The 19055-nt window shown below is 34.0% G+C and overlaps 3 protein-coding genes and 1 long non-coding RNA gene across 5 annotated transcripts; 2 read left to right on the top strand and 2 right to left on the bottom strand.

The window, feature by feature from the left end:
• The first annotated feature begins 1687 nt into the window (after positions 1-1687).
• LOC140988744 (external alternative NAD(P)H-ubiquinone oxidoreductase B2, mitochondrial-like) lies at positions 1688-7933 on the top strand. The gene is made up of 10 exons (XM_073457799.1): positions 1688-1792; positions 2906-3182; positions 4626-4832; positions 5094-5344; positions 5771-5993; positions 6105-6209; positions 6779-7051; positions 7145-7266; positions 7397-7516; positions 7589-7933. Exons 1-10 carry the CDS (start codon positions 1704-1706, stop codon positions 7674-7676), a joined length of 1755 nt encoding a protein of 584 aa, XP_073313900.1. The 5' UTR covers positions 1688-1703; the 3' UTR covers positions 7677-7933.
• On the bottom strand, positions 7714-8540 carry LOC140988745 (uncharacterized). The gene is made up of 2 exons (XR_012177353.1): positions 7982-8540; positions 7714-7848 (listed from the first exon to the last, which is right to left on the bottom strand). It is a non-coding gene; the product is annotated as an uncharacterized lncRNA (long non-coding RNA).
• A 1111-nt stretch (positions 8541-9651) lies between these two features.
• On the top strand, positions 9652-11870 carry LOC140988237 (uncharacterized). The gene has a single exon (XM_073457244.1). It carries the CDS (start codon positions 9936-9938, stop codon positions 11658-11660), a length of 1725 nt encoding a protein of 574 aa, XP_073313345.1. The 5' UTR covers positions 9652-9935; the 3' UTR covers positions 11661-11870.
• A 2229-nt stretch (positions 11871-14099) lies between these two features.
• Positions 14100-19055, bottom strand: LOC140988909 (vesicle-associated protein 4-2). Of its 2 annotated transcripts, XR_012177390.1 has the most exons (8): positions 18660-19055; positions 18043-18113; positions 16134-16215; positions 15893-16011; positions 15587-15664; positions 15308-15427; positions 14985-15216; positions 14100-14253 (listed from the first exon to the last, which is right to left on the bottom strand). XR_012177390.1 is itself a non-coding variant. In XM_073457997.1 (7 exons), the coding sequence occupies exons 1-7, from the start codon at positions 18937-18939 to the stop codon at positions 15157-15159; spliced, it is 810 nt and encodes a 269-aa protein (XP_073314098.1). In that variant the 5' UTR covers positions 18940-19055; the 3' UTR covers positions 14955-15156. The 2 variants fall into 2 exon arrangements, 1 of the variants encoding a protein (XP_073314098.1); XM_073457997.1 differs by lacking the exon at positions 14100-14253 and having other exon boundaries at positions 14955-15216.

The raw sequence follows: 19055 nt of genomic DNA, 5'->3' as shown, positions 1-19055 counted from the left end.
CCATTTCTTACCTTTTGTTCTTATTATTTGCCGTTCAATTGCTAAATCTCCACAATTTCATGTATGGTTGCTTGATGCTACTACGGAGGGACCAATCTTGTTTTCAGCTCTCATACATGTTGCTACTGGTGTAATTAATGTGAGCCGATCCAATGGTATAAAATTTCTTCACTGGTTCATGGTCCATTCTTTCTAGCTATGATCATTATCCACTATATGTAAAATTATGTGTTTTTTTAAGGCAAAGAAATAAGACTGTTTGGGATTGTTGTTGTTATAAATGATTATTGTAAGTACCAAAAATTTCCTGACAAAATACTTGGTGATCGAGACATAGTTTAACGGCCTCCAATGGTACCATATCACGATGCAGCATACGTTCAATCTTTTGACATAAATATGTTATTGTTTCATCTTATTATGTTTTTTTTTTCTTTGAACATATCTGATATGTTATATCATATAAGACTATGTTGTGATGGAATGACTATGAATTTCAAATTCAGTTATTTTAAATCTATTATTTATTTAGATTAATTTATGTTGAGTGAATTTCAAATTCATCTATTGTTAATCTATATAGATATCTTAATTATGATGAATTCAAAATATATTTAAGATGAATATCATCTCAAATCCATCTTTCAAATTTGTCTCCAAATCAAATTATCTTATCTAAACACAAACTTAGTATACAATGGAAGTTAAATATTGAATTTTAAATTACACGTGAAAGAATCGATTAAATTGACTCATTAAGTAAATTTTGGAATTTCATAGTTGTTATATGTAACTGGATTATTTAACATTTTTACTTATATGTAACGAAAAAAATCTAATTTTTAGGTTGTATTTGGATTGATATATTTGAAATTAAGGATTTAAAATCAATGATATCAAATTTATTAGTTTGTTTGGATAAATTCAATTGAAAATAGAATCTAAAAAGTCAACTAATTATTTTTTGAGTTATTTCAATATAATTTCATTTCAAATACTTATTTTAACTAATTTAAAAACAACTATAAGACGCTTGATGTGAGTTATATAAAGTAAAATCCCGTGAAAAAGTGTCATAGTACATATTCCATGTAAAACATACAAGAAGCCGGGACAGGAGTTATTGTCTTTGTGATATTGTTTCAAGAGGGTAAATATTTATCAATTTCAATTTTTTTTTCCAATGAACATCATGTAAGGGTAAAAAAATCCACTTTTAAATTTAAATGCTAACGAAGGTATTAATTTCCCCAACAAACCTCCGTCCACCATAAATTCACCAAAAAAAATATATGTACACTCTTCTCGATCTTATTTTTATAAACAAAAATATACATCTAATAATTTTGGTGGACCAAAAATAAATCAGATGTGGACCCTGAATCAAATTCCCAAGTCACGAAAAAGGAAAGAAAACACGTGTTGCTTCTTGTGCGCCAAGTCAGGCAAAGCGTTCGAGCACAGCGCACACAATCACGTTGTCCCACGTATTTGGGAAGTCCGTCATTTCCTCTTCGTTCAAACCCCTCAAAGGAGAAACGAGAACTCAGAAATTAGCGCACACTATTCCTCTCTCTAAGTGAACTTCTTTCCTGTCCTAGCACATATATGAAATCATGTGATTTTTTGGAGCGTTAGATTACTTGATTTTTTTTTAAATCGTGTTTTTGTTCTCTGGTGATCTCAGGCTAAACGAGCAAAAAATGCAGAAAATGACGGTGTTTCAGAAATTTTCTAGAACTTTCCGTGAAAATTCTTCGCTGGCTAAGATGTTGATTGTTTTCACCGTCAGGTGTGCGCTGATCTATTATTTGTCTCAATTGTTCTTTTCTTTTTGCTGAACTTGGTGCTGTTAAAATCCTTTCTGATTTGTCTTCCTTTTTATTGTTATTTTTTTTTCTTCGATTAGAAATAATAGTTTTATTTTGGTTAGATTGACCATGTTTAAGCTGTGATAGATGGTTTGGTACCACAATTTTACCCGTTGGACGCTGCACAATGAATGAAATTTAGTTCACAGCTAATGGACTGAGGTGTTTTGTTTCTTACGGTTGAATTGGAGATGGAATATATTGTTGTTTTCAGAACTTTGTTAGCATTAATGGCAGGTAAACTGGTTTAGATCCATGACTAATTGACCATTGACTAGTACGAGGAAATTCATCTCTCGCCTATTTTTTATTTATTTATTATTATTATTTTTTCGAGTAGTGTGAGGGATTGCTACAACTGGGTTTAGAACCCATAATCTCTCGCCTATCTTATGGAAATCATATATTAGTTGTTGAAGAAGAATATTTAATCTAAGTTGCTGTTACAGTACGGAAATAAATGGTTTACTTCTTTGATCTACAACAAATTTGTCTGTTAAGAAATTTGGTTTCCTTTTGTTTCTTAGTAAAGCTAATCATATTGTCTGGATGAGTGATTACAATTTAAAGAAAAGTTTTAGTTGCCTGAGATTTTCTGGAAGTTAGACACAAGTATTTGTTCAATGATTACTTAATTCAGGACTAATGGAGCATACATTTCTTTGTTGCTTCCTTTTCAAATAAATGAATTAGTTTATATTCTCATCAAGATTTATCTTGATTACCAGTTATGTTGGGATAAAGAAAGAAGTTGATATTTCCTTGCTGTGGTGCGTATGCATATTTTGCAATTTAATGTAAACTCATTAATAACATATTTGGACAGCACTTTTTGCTGGTACAATCTCATAATTGATGCCATAACTGAACATCTTAGTATCTACAAATTGCAATAAATTTTTAAAAGAAAATAAATTGAATTGTACCTGACACATAGATAAGATTTTAAGGAGAACTGGCACCTGTTGACATTGAATTGAATAGAGATCATTTGGAGACTTAGTAGCATTCCATTTATTTGAACTCATTTGCAGTGGTGGGGGCCTTGTGGCATATTCTGATGCTAATCCAGGGAATGGAGGGAATATTGTCAACTCAGCTGAGAATGATAGCAAGAAAAAGAGAGTGGTAGTTCTTGGAACTGGGTGGGCTGGAACAAGTTTTTTGAAGTACCTTAAAGACCCCTCGTATGATGTTCAGGTGATATCCCCGCGTAACTATTTTGCATTCACCCCATTGCTACCTAGCGTTACATGTGGCACTGTGGAACCTCGCAGCATTGTTGAACCAATTCGCAACATTGTGAGAAAGGTCAGTATAATAACAGAGGCCCTACAATCCATTTTCTTTTTCTCCTGAAGCATAAATTATTTTTATCATTTTCCTTCAAATACCTGTATTTTCCATTTTGCCGAACTCAGTTTCAAGTGAGAAGTGCCTTAACTTTATGTTGGAAGCAGTTGATCAAAGTATCAGGTTCTCCGTTGTGTTTTTTCCTTCTTTGAGTTCGTAATTAATGGCTCTATTATATGCCATTGTAATATATATCTAGTTTCTCATTCTTCGAATAAGAGATGGAGGAACGGTGGGAGGTTACAAGTGGCCTCCCTATATTTTATGGAAGTCTAAATTTTGTGTATTATTTTTTAGAACATAAGATTTTCCTCCCCAGAATGAATAATTATCCCTCCATGTTCTTTAAAATTCTCTTTTGTTATTCCACTAAGCTAATTCCCACAGTCTGAATTCCATACAATCTGAATACCCATCTCGTACCCAATGCCCACAGTCGAGTCTCCTCTTCATCTCTCACTATTCTTTTGTCATTTTCAGTTTGCCTATCTTTTTCTACCCTTGTCAATACTTCAATTTCTTTTTGTGTTTAAAACATTTCGCCATCTATCCACTTGAGAATGGAATATAAGATATTTTGTTATTTTATTTAAATGTTTGTAATTATTTTATCATAGATTTTATATTTATCCCTTTCTTTTCTATAATATATTTGTGTTTTCCGTAATATGATTGTGATTTAGCTCTATGTAACATATGTGTGGTGGTACATCATGTTTTTAGCTGATGGGTAAGGCATTTGGAATCATTAGAAGTTAATGTTATGTTAAGAAATATAATTGTGTTTCGTAATTGATTTGAATATTTATTAGCAACAATTGGGCAACATAGTATATGTGAGTAAAATGCCGAAATATAATAAATAGGTTAATTAATAATGCTTTATAGCTTTTTTTGCAACGCTTAATTTCTATATTACTAATTGCATTGCAATGATTAAAGTGCTATTTATAGTCGTTTTTCTGAGGTTTGATTGCTATGGACCAACAAAATGTTATGGATGAAATATTGCATTTTATTAAATTAAATAATTTTGTTTCTGAGAAGCAACTTTTATCAGAATATTTGCTCAACTATAGTAAATTTTATTATTTTGTGGGTTAATGTCATGTAATATATTTATATTATATTTTTCTTTTATAATTAATTATTTTAAAAAAAATTCAATTTCAAAATTCCTAGTCGAGCACCTAGTTCGAATTCATGAATTATCTTTAGTTTCCTTTTATGCCATATGGTTAAGTCAAGCTATGAACATTACGAAATTCCACCTCTGATATTTTTGTTGCTGGTAGGCGGTTGCTTGAAGTGAAACTTTTTAGTTGCATAGCTAATGGCACTTTAAGTTATTATAATGATTTAGCATTTAATCATTGCTTTATGTAAATTATGTTTTGGCAGAAAAATGTAGATGTTCATTATTGGGAAGCAGAGTGCTTCAAGATTGATGCAGAAAATAAGAAAGTTTATTGTCGATCTAGTTTGTCTAGCAATCAAAACGAGACTGAAGAAATTGTTGTGGACTATGACTACCTTGTGATTTCCATCGGAGCCCGTGTGAATACGTTCAACATCCCTGGTGTGGCCGAAAATTGCCACTTTTTAAAGGTAACATCCAGTTACTCTTACCTACTGCTATGTCTATGATAATCCTTCTGTCATGCACATGAATTGATTTTCCCCTCTTGTGTTTAGATTGATAAATTTAAGTTTAGTTTTTTAGCCCTTGACCCAAATTGAACCTAGTCATATCACTGTGGTGCATAGAAGTACATGCGATTGGACATCCCCGGCTTATGGGTATGAAGATTGTTATACACAGCACCTTTATCCTTGCAAACTTAGTTCTTGAAACTGCTTCTCATGCAGGAAATAGAAGATGCTCAAAAGATTCGTAGGACCATTGTTGATTGCTTTGAAAGGGCTAGTTTGCCTAATCTAAGTGATGAAGAACGAAAGAAAATTCTTCATTTTGTTGTTGTTGGTGGAGGTCCAACAGGTGTGGAGTTTGCAGCAGAGCTTCATGATTACGTCACTGAAGATCTAGTGAAACTATATCCGAAGCTTAAAGATGCAGTTCAGATAACACTTCTTGAAGCTACAGATCATATTTTAAACATGTAAGTTTCTTTTTCAGCGTTATGGTGAGTTGTGCTTACGTTACAGTAGCACGACTGTTCTTGAGGCTTGTAATACCTCATTACAAACTCAAAGAACATAATGCATAAAGTTGATGGGCCAAGGTAGATCAATAAATGGGCAAATTTGAACGTCAATTATAGATTTTAACCAGTAGTTGTCTTGAACAGAGTTCACTACTCAGTTATCCACTGTCAAATCTACTACTACCAATGTTGATGTGATCAAAACTGACTCTCTATCCAAAAATGCTCGATTCTTTGCATTGATGTTTCTGCCCGAAACATTGAACTCCCTTGAGTTCGAAAACTTGCACATTGGTGAATGAAGCTATTTTTCTGTGGCAACTTTGTTGGACCATGATTTTTTATTCAAGCTTAGCAGCATTTATACTACATTATTCTCAGGTTTGACAAAAGAATTACGGCTTTTGCTGAGGAAAAATTTCAGAGAGATGGTATCAATTTGAAAACTGGGGCAATGGTTGTAAATGTATCAGATAAAGAAATTACCACTAAAGAAGTTAAGAATGGTGGGTCAGTAGCCACTATACCTTATGGCATGGTTGTCTGGTCAACTGGTATTGGAACCCGCCCTGTTATCATGGATTTTATGAAGCAAATTGGTCAGGTAAATTTGTTTTGAAAATTGGCGTCTATTACATTATATGTTTATCATGGTTGGTTGCGAGTTGGCTCTATTTTTGTTGAAATATATGAAAATCCTTGTTTTCTTGCCCAGACTAACAGACGCGCACTAGCAACTGATGAGTGGCTAAGAGTAGAAGGATGTGACAACATATATGCTCTTGGAGATTGTGCCACAATCAATCAGCGCAAAGTCATGGTATCTATTATCTATGAATTTATTCTTTTGATTAACTTGCCACACAGTATTTTGTTTTGGTGGCATATTTATATTCCGTTATCTTATTTTGCAAATTACATGATGGAGTGTGTTTTTCTCATGCTCTGAATGACCTGAGTTGGCTTTCCACTTGTGTCCATTTAATTCCTTAAAGACTGTTTTGAGGAGTGAATATGATTGAGGCTTTTAGCTCATTCCGTAACTAGGAAAATACATGAATATGTTTCAAATTTAGTGTCTTGAAAGTTGAAGTTCGGTTACAAGACAAGCATCCAGTAACAAACAATAATAGTTTGTGGAGCTGAATGAAGCTTTGTTGGCTCCAGTTTCAGCCTACCATGCATCACATATATAAGAATAACTGTTCATATGTCATGATGATTGTGTAGTGATGCTTATGTGACCCAATAATGATCGGAAATTTTTCTGGTAAATCGAGTTTATCTCATGCATTGGCTTTTTTGTGCCAGCTAAGCTAAAATAATTGATTTTACTGTTCTAATAGATTATTTTCCTTTTATCTTAAACCCATCTCTTTATCTTTTTAGGAAGATATCTGGGCTATATTCCATAAAGCGGATACAGACAACTCTGGCACACTGACGGTTAAGGAATTCCATGAAGTCCTTAACGATGTATGTGAAAGATACCCTCAAGTAGGACTCTATTTGAAAAGCAAACAAATGCATACTTTGGTTGATCTGCTGAAAGATTCAAAAGGGGACGCCGTTAAGGAATCAGTTGAAATAAACCTTGAAGAGTTAAAGTTAGCATTTTCTCAGGTGGATTCTCAAATGAAGAATCTTCCAGCAACTGCTCAGGTTTTGTTCATATGCTACGTTATGGCTGGATTTTTAAAGCGATTAGATGGATGCATATGCTATAACTGTGATGCTTTCTTGATGTCATTGCAGGTTGCGGCACAGCAGGGTTCCTATCTTTCTGATTGCTTCAACCGCATGGAGAAGTGTGAGAAAAGTCCTGAAGGTCCGATTCGCTTCAGGGGTGAAGGACGGCACCGTTTCCGCCCCTTCAGGTACAGCCTGACTCAATATCCTTTGAAGGTTGACCAACAAATGGCTATTCATTTAGAGCGTAGTGGCCTTACCATATGATCACATAGTTTTATGTATTGCTTTCTTCCTAATACCTTGATATTGTTGAAGGTACAAGCATTTTGGACAATTTGCTCCTTTGGGAGGGGAGCAGACTGCGGCCCAGCTTCCTGGAGATTGGGTTTCAATTGGTCACAGTACTCAATGGCTATGGTATTCTGTTTATGCAAGGTGAGTTTTCTACTTCGTTTTACTGAAATATTAGGTTACCTGTGAACAATAAAACGAAGTACATTTATACAGCAAACTAGTCAGTTGGCGAACTAGAGCCTTGGTCATATCAGACTGGGGAAGGCGTTTCATTTTTGGACGAGACTCGAGCTGCATTTAAAGCTGGCACAGGTTCTAAATTTGTTTCAAGGACCAAATGGCATGTGTTTCTTTCAAAACCCATGGCATGCGCCGCATATTTTAAATCGTTACAATCTTTAATTGTTTATAATATTTTTGCGGATGTCGGGTGAAGGCCTTCTATGTGCACCACCAAAATTTGGGGCTAGATGCTAGCGTTTGTTTCAATTATTATTTCGATCCGCGATTTTCATGTTTAAAACTATAGATCATTTTGAATCTCGAACCTTAGACATCATTTTAAATGAAAAATTGGTGTTAGATGAGTTATAAGTCATCATTGACACAATTTGTGCCCAATTATTTTCTAATCGTACAAATGGCTCAAGTAATTTTTGTCTTCCATCCCGACCTATGAAACCGTTTATCAGAGACAGATAAACGCATTAGGTTAGGTTTAACTTTTGACTCAGCCGGGACATTTTAATTCGATCCATTTCAAGGACCAACATTTAAGGAAAAAAAATGGTTGCAGGCCCGAGGGTATTTGTTTCTGTAGAATGGACTAAACCAGCACTCTGCATGTGTAACTGTAGATGTTATTAAATATAATTTTATCAAAAATTTTGAACTGTTGATTCAGAAAACAAAGATGAACGCGAGAGCCGTAAAGAGAGACATGAGCCATTTGTGAAGGAAGAGTGAAAAATATGCCTATATGATCTTGAAATTATATTGTAGTTGAAGTCTTCAAGATAAACTCAGCAAGTTGCATTCACTCCAAGCACCATAAAGGGGGTGTCTTCAAGATAAACTCAGCAAGTTGCATTCACTCCAAGCACCATAAAGGGGGATATAATAAATCGGTCCACATTGCATCCTTTTTTGTACTCCCCGCACTAAATTGCAAGCCGTGTGGAATAAATTAAGCTCTTGTTGTTATTTATTGTAAGAGTATAATTTAATACGAATAAAAAAAATTTAAAAATAAACTATATATCCATTTGCTTGGAAAAATTAGGAAGCATTAGATTATTAGCCAAACTTTTTAAAAAATTTACTCACGAAGGAAATCAATATGACTTCTTCATTCGTAAAGCACTAAAGCTAGCTAAATATGTACCAACATGGCCATCACGCCTAAAAATCAGGTTATTGTCCTAGGAGTGGTGGGTATGCCTTATATGGAGTATGAGAAATGTCTCTTTTTTTTGTTGGTAATAAACATCCTTGGTTCTCAATTAAATCTTTAAATTTTTTAATGTACAATATCCACATGATTTTGTTGCACACCCCATTTTTATTTCTCTTGGAAGCAAAGGTATTTGATGCCTATGCTGTATAGTTCGGGTCTCACTTGTTCCTCACTCAAAGGTGTTTCATTCATGAATAATATATTTAATTACTAAATTCAAATGCATTATCATTTCTACCAAACACTGACGAGCTTCAAACAAGAACGCATACACGATTAATGGTATTCTTTCTTCTATAAGCAGCGTGACAACCAAATCAATCCAAGCAAATGAAATTTGTTGATGCTTCCGCTTAAAGAAAAAAGAATAATGTATGCATCTATGCCAGCACACGTGTTTCTTTTTTCTTGAAAAGGAGTACATGTGATTTCAATATTATTTAAAATGTTTATCGCACGGAATTTCTGCCTTATAATAACCCAACAAAATTAATAACAACACAACAAATAAAATTAAGGAAGATCCTTTTATAGATGGCTAAATTTGAAATATTGTCTACATGATAGTGTTGCTAAATTTATTTGTATCCCTTTAAATAAGACAAATTGGATTATTCTGCAAATAAAATAAGCAATTGATTCGTAATGCTCAGATATGCATGTCATCAACCCTGGCCTGTCCTAGATTCCGACAGTGTACTTAGGTTGTTCACAGGAATAATATTGATTCAAGTAATCCGTGAAACAATAAACTGAATATTATTATTCCATTTTTTTTAATTATAATTATTAAAAAAAAAGGGAGAGGTAAACTCAAAGCGGTTACCCGTTCGTCACGATCTTTAAACTGACAGAGAAGCATTATCTGGTACAATGACCATAAAATCCCTACAATCTACTACATCCGTAAGGATATTTCGGTAAATGAACACCCGTTACTTGGACCGAGTTTTCAGAATCATGATAAGATTCATCTCTCTCTCCATCCCCTTTGGTCTCGAGTTCCAACTCTCACCACTAGCCGGAATCTTTAATCTCGGGCGCCGGAGAATCTGGAACATTCCCAGAATATGAGTTGTCTTCGAAACTCGTGAGATTTAGAAAATGGGTGGTGGAAATAACAGCGCAATCGCTCAGCCAGCCGCAGAAAAGCCAAGATTACAGCAGGCTATTCTGCTCATCTCTTCGTTATTTGCCCTTTCGCATTCGATCAAAGTCTTTGCTGTGAAATGGCAGTCCATCAGAAATAAACTCGAAGAGCTTTTGTCCAGCCTCACTGACATTGAAAATTGTGAATCCAGCGAAAACTTATCACTCCATGTTACTGTAGAGTCGATTTTGGCAACCCTCAAGGACTGTGATGAGCTTTCAAAGCAGTGTCTGGACCTTTCTTACAGCGGGAAGCTTCTCATGCAAAGTGATCTTGATATTCTTTCTGCAAGATTGGATACTCATGTGAAGAGTCTATCTGACATTTATTATGTGGGATTGCTTAGGCAGAGCTACGCGTTGGTTGTGTCGAGGCCAATTAGTGTCACGGCTTCGAGGGACGATATAAAGTTTTATATCACTAATTTACTCTCACGGCTCAAAATTGGGAGTAGGGAAATGAAGAAACAAGCCCTCGTTGAGTTCAATGAAGTTATTCAAGAAGATGAGAGATACGTAAAGATAGCTGTGGAGCTTGATGGTTTTACAAGTTTACTTGTGAATTTTCTTGATTTCCAAGATTGGGAAATCCAAGAAGAGGCTGCTAAAGCTGTGTCCTTGATTTCAGGGTTTGAGTGTCATAAAGGTGTGTTGATTGTCGCAGGGATAGTTGCTCCATTGATCAGAGTTCTTGTCTCCGGGAGTGAATTGAGTAAAGAATTTGCAGCAAGGTGTTTGATGAAGTTGACAGAAAATTCGGATAATGCATGGTCTGTTTCTGCTCATGGTGGAATAACTGCGCTGTTAAAGATTTGCGGTAATAATGCAGGAGGTGGAAATGAATTGGTTGGTTTGGCATGTGGGGTGTTGAAAAATCTCGTCGGGGTTGAAGAAATTAAGAGGTTTATGATCGAGGAAGGGGCAGTCTCTGTTTTTGTTAGGCTAGCAAAGTGTAAAGATGAGGTGATTCAGTTGCGTTCTCTTGATTTATTGCAGACTATGGCCAAAGGAGATGAATCAATTCGAAAATTGATTATTCAAGAAGGCGGAATTCGTACATTTGTGTGCATATTGGATCCCAAATCATCGTATTTAACAAAAACAAGAGAGGTGGCATTTAGAGGGGTTGTGAACATATACTTTTCATCTGAGGATTCATTGAGTTTGTTAATAAATTATGGTTTCGTGGATCATATTCTTTACTTTCTTCGGTATGGAGAGGTTTCAGTGCAAGAATTGGCCTTAAAGGCAGCATTTTGGCTGTGCGGGACATCAGAGGAGGCCAAGAAGGTCATGGGGGATGCAGGGTTCTTGCCAGTTCTTGTCAAGTTTCTAGATTCGAAATCATACGAAATTCGTGAAATGGCAACCGAGACACTCTCTAACATGGTAATTCTGCCTCAAAATCGGAAGAAATTCGTGCAGAATGAGCAGAATGTTGGAAAACTGCTGCAAATGCTTGATCCTGGGGAGGTCAATTCAGGTAACAAGAAGGTGCTGCTTTCTATATTGATGCTGTTAACAAGTAGCAACACTGCAAGAAAAAAGATTCTCAATTCAGATTACTTAAAGAACATTGAAAAACTTGCTGAAGCTGAAGTATCAGATGCCAAAAGGATTGTAAAAAAATTGACTAGTAATAGATTCCGCAGCATCTTAAGTGGAATCTGGCATTCTTGAATCTTATCTCCCCCCACCCCAATGTTTCGTGTTTTGATGTATTTTTTTCTTGTGTAAATCTACTCAACTTCCTTTACAGCAATCGACTGTGTCTGATTATGTCGGCCTTTAGAACATTACCAAAGGACCATCGATTATCGTTTACAGTTTTTGACCTTGTAACCATTGGAATTCAATAAAATCACAGCAGAGGTGTCACCAATTTTTTTTACAGAATTTGGGTAAAATCTATTTATCTTGGGGGGACTGTTTGGAGCCCATTTGCACATGGGGATGCATGGCGTTAAATAGAGATGGGCATGTGAGGCGTAGCCATCAATATTTGGACGAGTTTGCTTGCATACAAAAGAAGAGTGTGATAGCTGATCTAACTTCTGTCCCTGGCTTGTCTTTTCTTCTCGGTTCTCTCTTTGTCATGCAATTTTTTTGTTTCTCTCCCGTTTTTGGCCTCATCTGCTGATTGCTCACTCAAAATTAAAATCTTCCTTCTGTTCATGGAGTGGAATTAAGGATGCTAAAGGCAAATAATATAATGGATTATTGAAGAATGGAATTTATTTTCGAGTTTTATGTGTATATTGTTGTAAAAATTTGGAGAATTTAATGTAAATCTTGAAACAAATAAATTTGGGAGGGATTATAGGAGTACTATTTCTTGGTTAATTCCTAGTGGATTTGGAGAAAAATGTGAGTAAATCTTTGAAGTGAAGATTTTTTTTCCCATCAAACCACCTGTAAATTATTGAAAATGAGTACTCCATCCTACAAAATTTAAATAGGTGTCTCAACCATTGAATTTTAATAAATACTAGTTACTCTGCACACGTGATGCGTATGTACAGTCTTTTTTATCATTATTGATAAACTAAAATAAAATTTAACAAATTATGGAGGGACTAAATTGATATTTGAATTGTTGGAAAAAAATAATAAAAATAAAATTGTATATTGAAATTTTAAAAAACAAAACAAAAAACAAAAGTGTAATACTAGTATCATATAAGGGTAAAGTTGCAAGAAAAAATTGATATCCATTCTTAGGTAGTTATTATCATGTTCTCAACTTTAATAAAATACTTGCTAAAGAGATTTTTTGAACGTGCACCCATGTTTTAGCTAAAAAAAAAACTATTTTTGAATAATATACATCGAAATGGTCAGGTGAAGGCCAACATTTTGTTGAGATTTCCTCTGAAACCATGAAATCTTCAAGCAGATCTTGCTGCGTGGATCTGGAAAATATATAATTGTGTGGATCTGAAAAATATTATATATTAATAAAATGATATTTTTGTACATTCGACATGATATTGTTCAAAAAATAGTTTATCGGTCAGTCACATCACGAGCGTAATTTTTATAGAAAATTAAGGGTTGTAATTCACTAATAAATTATCATGGAACGTATTTCATAGATATTTCAAAGAAAATTTTGGTTTAAAAAAGCTCTTGAATTAAAGAATGGGAATCATCATGGACCACAGGTTTTAATTCAGTGATAACACAATTATCAATCAAACTGTAGAGGAATGTCTAAGAAAAAGACTCGCATATTATATTAGAAGATAATAAAATACACAATGTAGCTTTCTGGTTAATTAGATGTTATCTCTTCCGAATATACTTAATACTCAAAGTGTGTGTGTATTTATTACACCCACATGTCTACAGAAAAAAAATAAAAATAAAAATAAAAAAGACAATGTCTAGAGGAAATAAATTCCGGGAAGAGAAGAGAATAGAGACGAAGTTTCGAATTTTCGTTAAGCTCTCATTTTCTTTCTTTTGAGAAATTGTAAGGATATAATAAATCGTCGTATCTGATCCGTATATGTTAAAAATTGAGTTTCTTGCAGATCCTTGTTGATTTCTTGGAATGTTACTTCTATTCTCTGTGCTAATCCCTATACCGATTTTAGTGTAAATAGTAATATGTTAATTTATCTAACTTTTTAATCTATGTGGTGTGTGTGTGTGTTTTTTTTTTTTTTAAAACACTTTCTGAAGTGCTGTATCTGATAGTGATAGAAACCACTAATTTTATTTTAAATTAGTATCTTATTATTTCTAATTTGCTAAAATACACATTACTTTTACAATATAATAAAGTTAATTATATGGTATATAAAAATACTGATACATAATTGATTTAGTCACATGTTAATATGTTATGGATGTGCTTTATAACTAATCTATAATATTAAGCAAGCAAGAAGTCCATGATTTTCGTATTATACTAGCATATTAATTTCTACTATTGTCAAAAAATTTAAATGCAAAATCCTTGTAAACTACAACTTGGTAAAACCTTAACATAAACATGTATATAATTAATTCTAAGGACTGAGGAAAATGCTCCAGCAACACTATTAGAATATTGATCTTGCACATCCAATAGGTTGTGACTTGTGAACTTGACGATAAATTTCTTGGTCGGGGCCCATCTTACAAAAAAATAAAGGGTTAAATTCCCTATACACACACAAACATAATATATATACTCATAGACACGATTGTCATTTTTGTTCCCATTGCATTCTCCCCGACATGCTATGTTTGTCGATTGTGTGATTCTCTTCACTGATCAATGGATCTGCATTTTAAATAACCCCTGAAAAATTCTTATTCCAGATGGTGTTTCATATGGCTAGAAAGAGTGTAATTTTCGGACGTATATTCTCTTCAACACAGTGCAGATTATGGATAAAGTTTTTTACCCATGACATTTAACTATACACAATATATTGAAGCCCTTGTATTATTATTCAATTTTGTAGCCACTTTGCACGCAAAGAGATTACAAGTACGAAAAGCAGTTATTCCCTACTTTAGTTAATAAATAGTACGAATGAATCCCTCCTGTTATCCTCGACCCTCGTACTCATGTAAGCACCTAATGCGCCAATGCCATGTAAAACAAATAATCAAAATTTACCACGTTAATTTAAAAAAAAAAACGTGTCGAATTAAGGATCTTATTATCCGTGATCAGAAGACCAGGCCAGTGGAAGGTTCATGGAACACTCTGGGGGTTCGCCTAGTGCATGCCACGCAAACACAACACTCTTAATTGTATTTCATCACAAATGCCAATGCAGTACATTGATATTATATTTATTTTAAGCAGAAATGCCATTCGTTACACATGAAATTTGAGATCAAACAATAATTGCAAAAGAAAATCTAGACTACAAAACAAACTCATGATATATATAACTGATCATGATATGTGTGTGTGTGTGTGTGTGTGTGTGTGCGTGCGTGCGTGTGTATATANCCACATATCTACATATATTAATAAGCAATAAGCCTCGTACATATTACCTCAAGCTACATGTTTTGACGCCATCAGTGATAAAGTCAGATGAGTCAGATGTCTAATATTTGCCCGCTTTGGCAACATACCAGCTGTTAAACAACTAAGGACATCAATCAAAAAGCAAAGCACATTAACATCCAACAAAAGAAAATGATTTTCGAGAAAAAAAAACTCCACTCATGCAGACTCTGTCCCTTCCACTTGTTGTCGAGCTAGGTATCTTTCTCTTCTTTCTTTCTATACATCAGAATCCAGGAAGAAAAGTATTAAGATAGAAACCAAAACGAACACATATTACAAAAAGAAAAGGAAAAACAAGAAGGCTAACCCATTCATCAATGACGAGCCCTTCCCCGATAAACTTTGGACCTGTGTCTTCGGAAGGCCTCTTGCGTGCCTCAACTTCGGCCTCAGCTTCAGCCAACTGGCGCTTTAATTTTTCTAAAGCCTTTGATTGAACGAACACAAAGCAAATATTGCTCAGTATTTCCAGAGCGAAACATTAGATTAAAAGAAATGTGAGCTAACATAATTCAGTCTACACTGAAACAATCGATGTGCCCTTGGTTGCATAGCATTGAGGAGCCAAAATAAAATCTTCACTCACAGGGCTGGGGCGTTCCACATCGAGAAACACAACCCTAAGTATTTGTTCCACAGTCAGTTGATCCTTGTGCTCATCGAACTAAACCAAAATGAAATTAAAAGATATCAGAACACAAAGAAATAAACTTCAAAGAGACATATAGCCACAATATAAGCACTCCGGACTGAAAGTTTTCCATCTGTTGGTCCAAATCCACTAAGGAATACAATAAAACAATAGGGAACAGCCAATTCATATCCAAATTTATAAACTAAATCTGATGCCATAACCAAGCAAACATAAATATAAGAGAGGAATTCAACAAACCAGTTCGGGTACATAGTCCATTGGTTCTTTCACTTTTAGGCTCATGATTTTAAACTTCACTTTGCTTTTCTGGTCCATTGGCTTTTCATTGTTTTCTGGGTGTTCAACAAACTTGAACACTAATAAAAACATTGAAGCCAAAGAAAAATATAAATACATCAGTCAATCATCTTTGCCACAAGTCACGCAGATTTAAAATTTGACACAGAATAGGTGCAAAAATCCCAGGGTTAAAACTCACCAGTTGCTATGATGCTCTCACCAGGAGCAAGAACGGCCCCAGGAGGACGCATGAAACAGCTTTTTGGTGCAGTTGTTTGGAACTATGATAAAACCAAGTATCCAACAATAAACACCGCTCAGAAGAAAAAAAAAATTGATGACATGCAAGTTTGATATGATATTGAATCTCCAAAAAGGGCCATCAGAAACCATAGACGAATCACAAATTCTATATCAATCTTTAATAAACATAGAGAGATAATCTATATACTTATAAATATATGAGTTCATTTGTGAGCTTACTATTATGACCTCTTGTTTTGCATTTCTATATAGTTGATAGGGTTATTTTAGTCATTATCCATGTTAAGGTTAATAGGATTTAATTCATTTTAGTAGTTATCATTCAATTATATTTATGTTGGTAGAAATTGATGTCTTATGCATTTATTTTTTAGTTCATGTGTTTATTATATTCTTTTGACCTTTAGTATTAACTTTGTATTATTTTTTCACTTGTTTTATCATTCTTCTTCACTTTTTTTAAATTGTTTTCTCCACGCTTTTCTTTTTCTTCTTTGTGACATTCGTTTTTTGTTATTTTCACCTTTTTTCCCACTTTGTCGCATTTGTTTGTCGAAAGAGGTTTTGCATTCTATTATTATGATTGTAATATTTTGTTTTCATTTTGTTTTTCATTTCATTTGTTCACATATATAAGTTGTTTAACCTTTGATGTTTCCCTAGAGCTAGCAATTGATGATACAAATAAATTGAAGTACTCTTATTGTGCTTGACATTCTTGATCCATTTTATCTGATGTCTCTTTATTGGTTAGGGCATTTTTTTTATTATTTGAGAAGAAAGGTAGAATATATATTTATATTAACTCAGTTTTTAGTTTTGTCCCTTAGTTTTGTCCCAAAGATGATGTTAAATATGTAGAAATTCTCTATATTATAGTTGATAATGTTCAAGTCATTCTCATTTTTTACCATCTCTTATTCTGTTATATTACAATCATGTTAATGAAAATCTTTCATGATAGCAAGTGATTCAGGTTTTTTGTAATGAGATTTAATAGTTATAGCAGTTGATTTACTGATTTGGCATATGATCTTTTTTTTATCAATCGTTAATGAATTTTTGGCTAAATTTGAGATTATTTTCAAAATAATTTTACAAATCTTTTCTCTTTAAAATGGATGTTAGAGGAAGCAATCTCTATGTTTTGTTTACCGCCATTGTTCGAAAGCTATAAGATGTAAATTTTTGTTTTATGACGCATTTTTGCATGTAAAATTTTTTAATGAAATTTAGATAAAAGTATCCAACGAAAAATATGTATTCTGATATAAAATTAATTATCTAAATATGTAATTCTAAAAACCAAACATAAAAAAGTAAACAAAATCTATAAAGGGTTAAAAGTTAACAAAAGCAATTGAATTAAACTTGATAACAATTTTAGTGGTTTTATTTTAACAATATAATGCTAATTTTAATTAATTAAGAGAATATTTTTTTTTATTATTGCTTATAATTTTGTGTGCTTCATTTAAGTACCCTGTGGTATGAGTCATAGTAAATCCATTACTCTATTAATTTATTTTTATTGTTTTTCTTTTTTGAATGATATTTGGATGAAAAAAATATTTTCTGGTTTGACAAAGTTGTTATTATGTTATAATCACGTTGATTGAAAAGTTTGTCATATGAACAAATGAATATATATGTTGATGGTCATCATGTTATTTTATCTATTGTGTTTTGACCTGTTTAGATTGAGAAATACTCTTAAACATGATGCTACTCAAACGATTTTAGACAGTATCTAAATTTCATAATTATGGTTCGATCCTTTGTTAACCACGTGTAACACACGTGCATTTTCCTAGTAGACGAAAATAAACAAATGCTCGACATACCTTAAAAGCTACATGAGACTTGCTTGTATTTTTTATTTTGATCGCACTTCGGACTTGCTTACCAGGTTCATCTGCAAGAGTAAAAGAAACAAAACTAAGAGTTCATGCGCACAAACAAAAGGAATTCGTTTTTCAACAAATAATCTGATATAGGCACGCAGAGCATAGACACCAGCAATTGCATCATCGGAGTCTGATAAGGTGGGCAGAGCAGGTCTTAATCCGTACACCACCAATATCAAACTAACATAAATGGATTTCGTTTCTCATACATAAGAGATAAAGAGAACCAATGTCCAGCTAACATCTCAGTAATTTTTTTCACAACCTCTACGCATCACAGAATCAACTATCTTCCAACGTAACTCATATAAATCAGATCAACTATTGATTAAACTACGAAGGCAACATCAAATCAGAAGCTTCAAAGTACCACAGAAAGAAAAGCAGATCAAGCTTAATAGAATTAGATGAAGCAGAATGTTTACCAATAATTTGCAATCCACCAGCTAGTAAAAAAAACACTACAATATACTGCAAAGAGGCGCCATCTAAGCTCAACAATTGAAAAAATCATCACAGGAGTACAAAGAGAGAACAAAGAGAAACGACCGTACAAGGAAAATAGAGCTTATTTGAGGGATCGAGCTTCAAACGACGTCGTGTGAGGAGCATAGATCTGGCCACAGAAGAAACCGAGCTTCCAGAGTTTCCGTGAGAACCAGATGCCTCCACCTGAGACTGATTAACACTGTTTCCATGACCGTAATTCTGCTGATATTGAGCAAAATCGGACGAAGATGAAGTCGTTGTCGACGGCGAATTTCGGAACGGAAGCTTGAACAGCCCCCATACTTTCCCGTCCGTCATCTGGGATTTGTCGTCGGCGATCGCCATGTTGGACGGCGGAGGAGGAGGGGGTTCGGTTGGGTTTCTGCTTTTGGAGTTGGTGGATTTTCAAGATTTTTGTTGGTGCCTTGTGTGCTTGTCGCTGGTTTCGGAAAGTTTACAAC

Source organism: Primulina huaijiensis, chromosome 11, assembly GCF_012295235.1.
Source record: "Primulina huaijiensis isolate GDHJ02 chromosome 11, ASM1229523v2, whole genome shotgun sequence".
Taxonomy (NCBI): Eukaryota; Viridiplantae; Streptophyta; class Magnoliopsida; order Lamiales; family Gesneriaceae; genus Primulina; species Primulina huaijiensis.
This window is presented reverse-complemented; position numbering and strand designations above follow the sequence as displayed.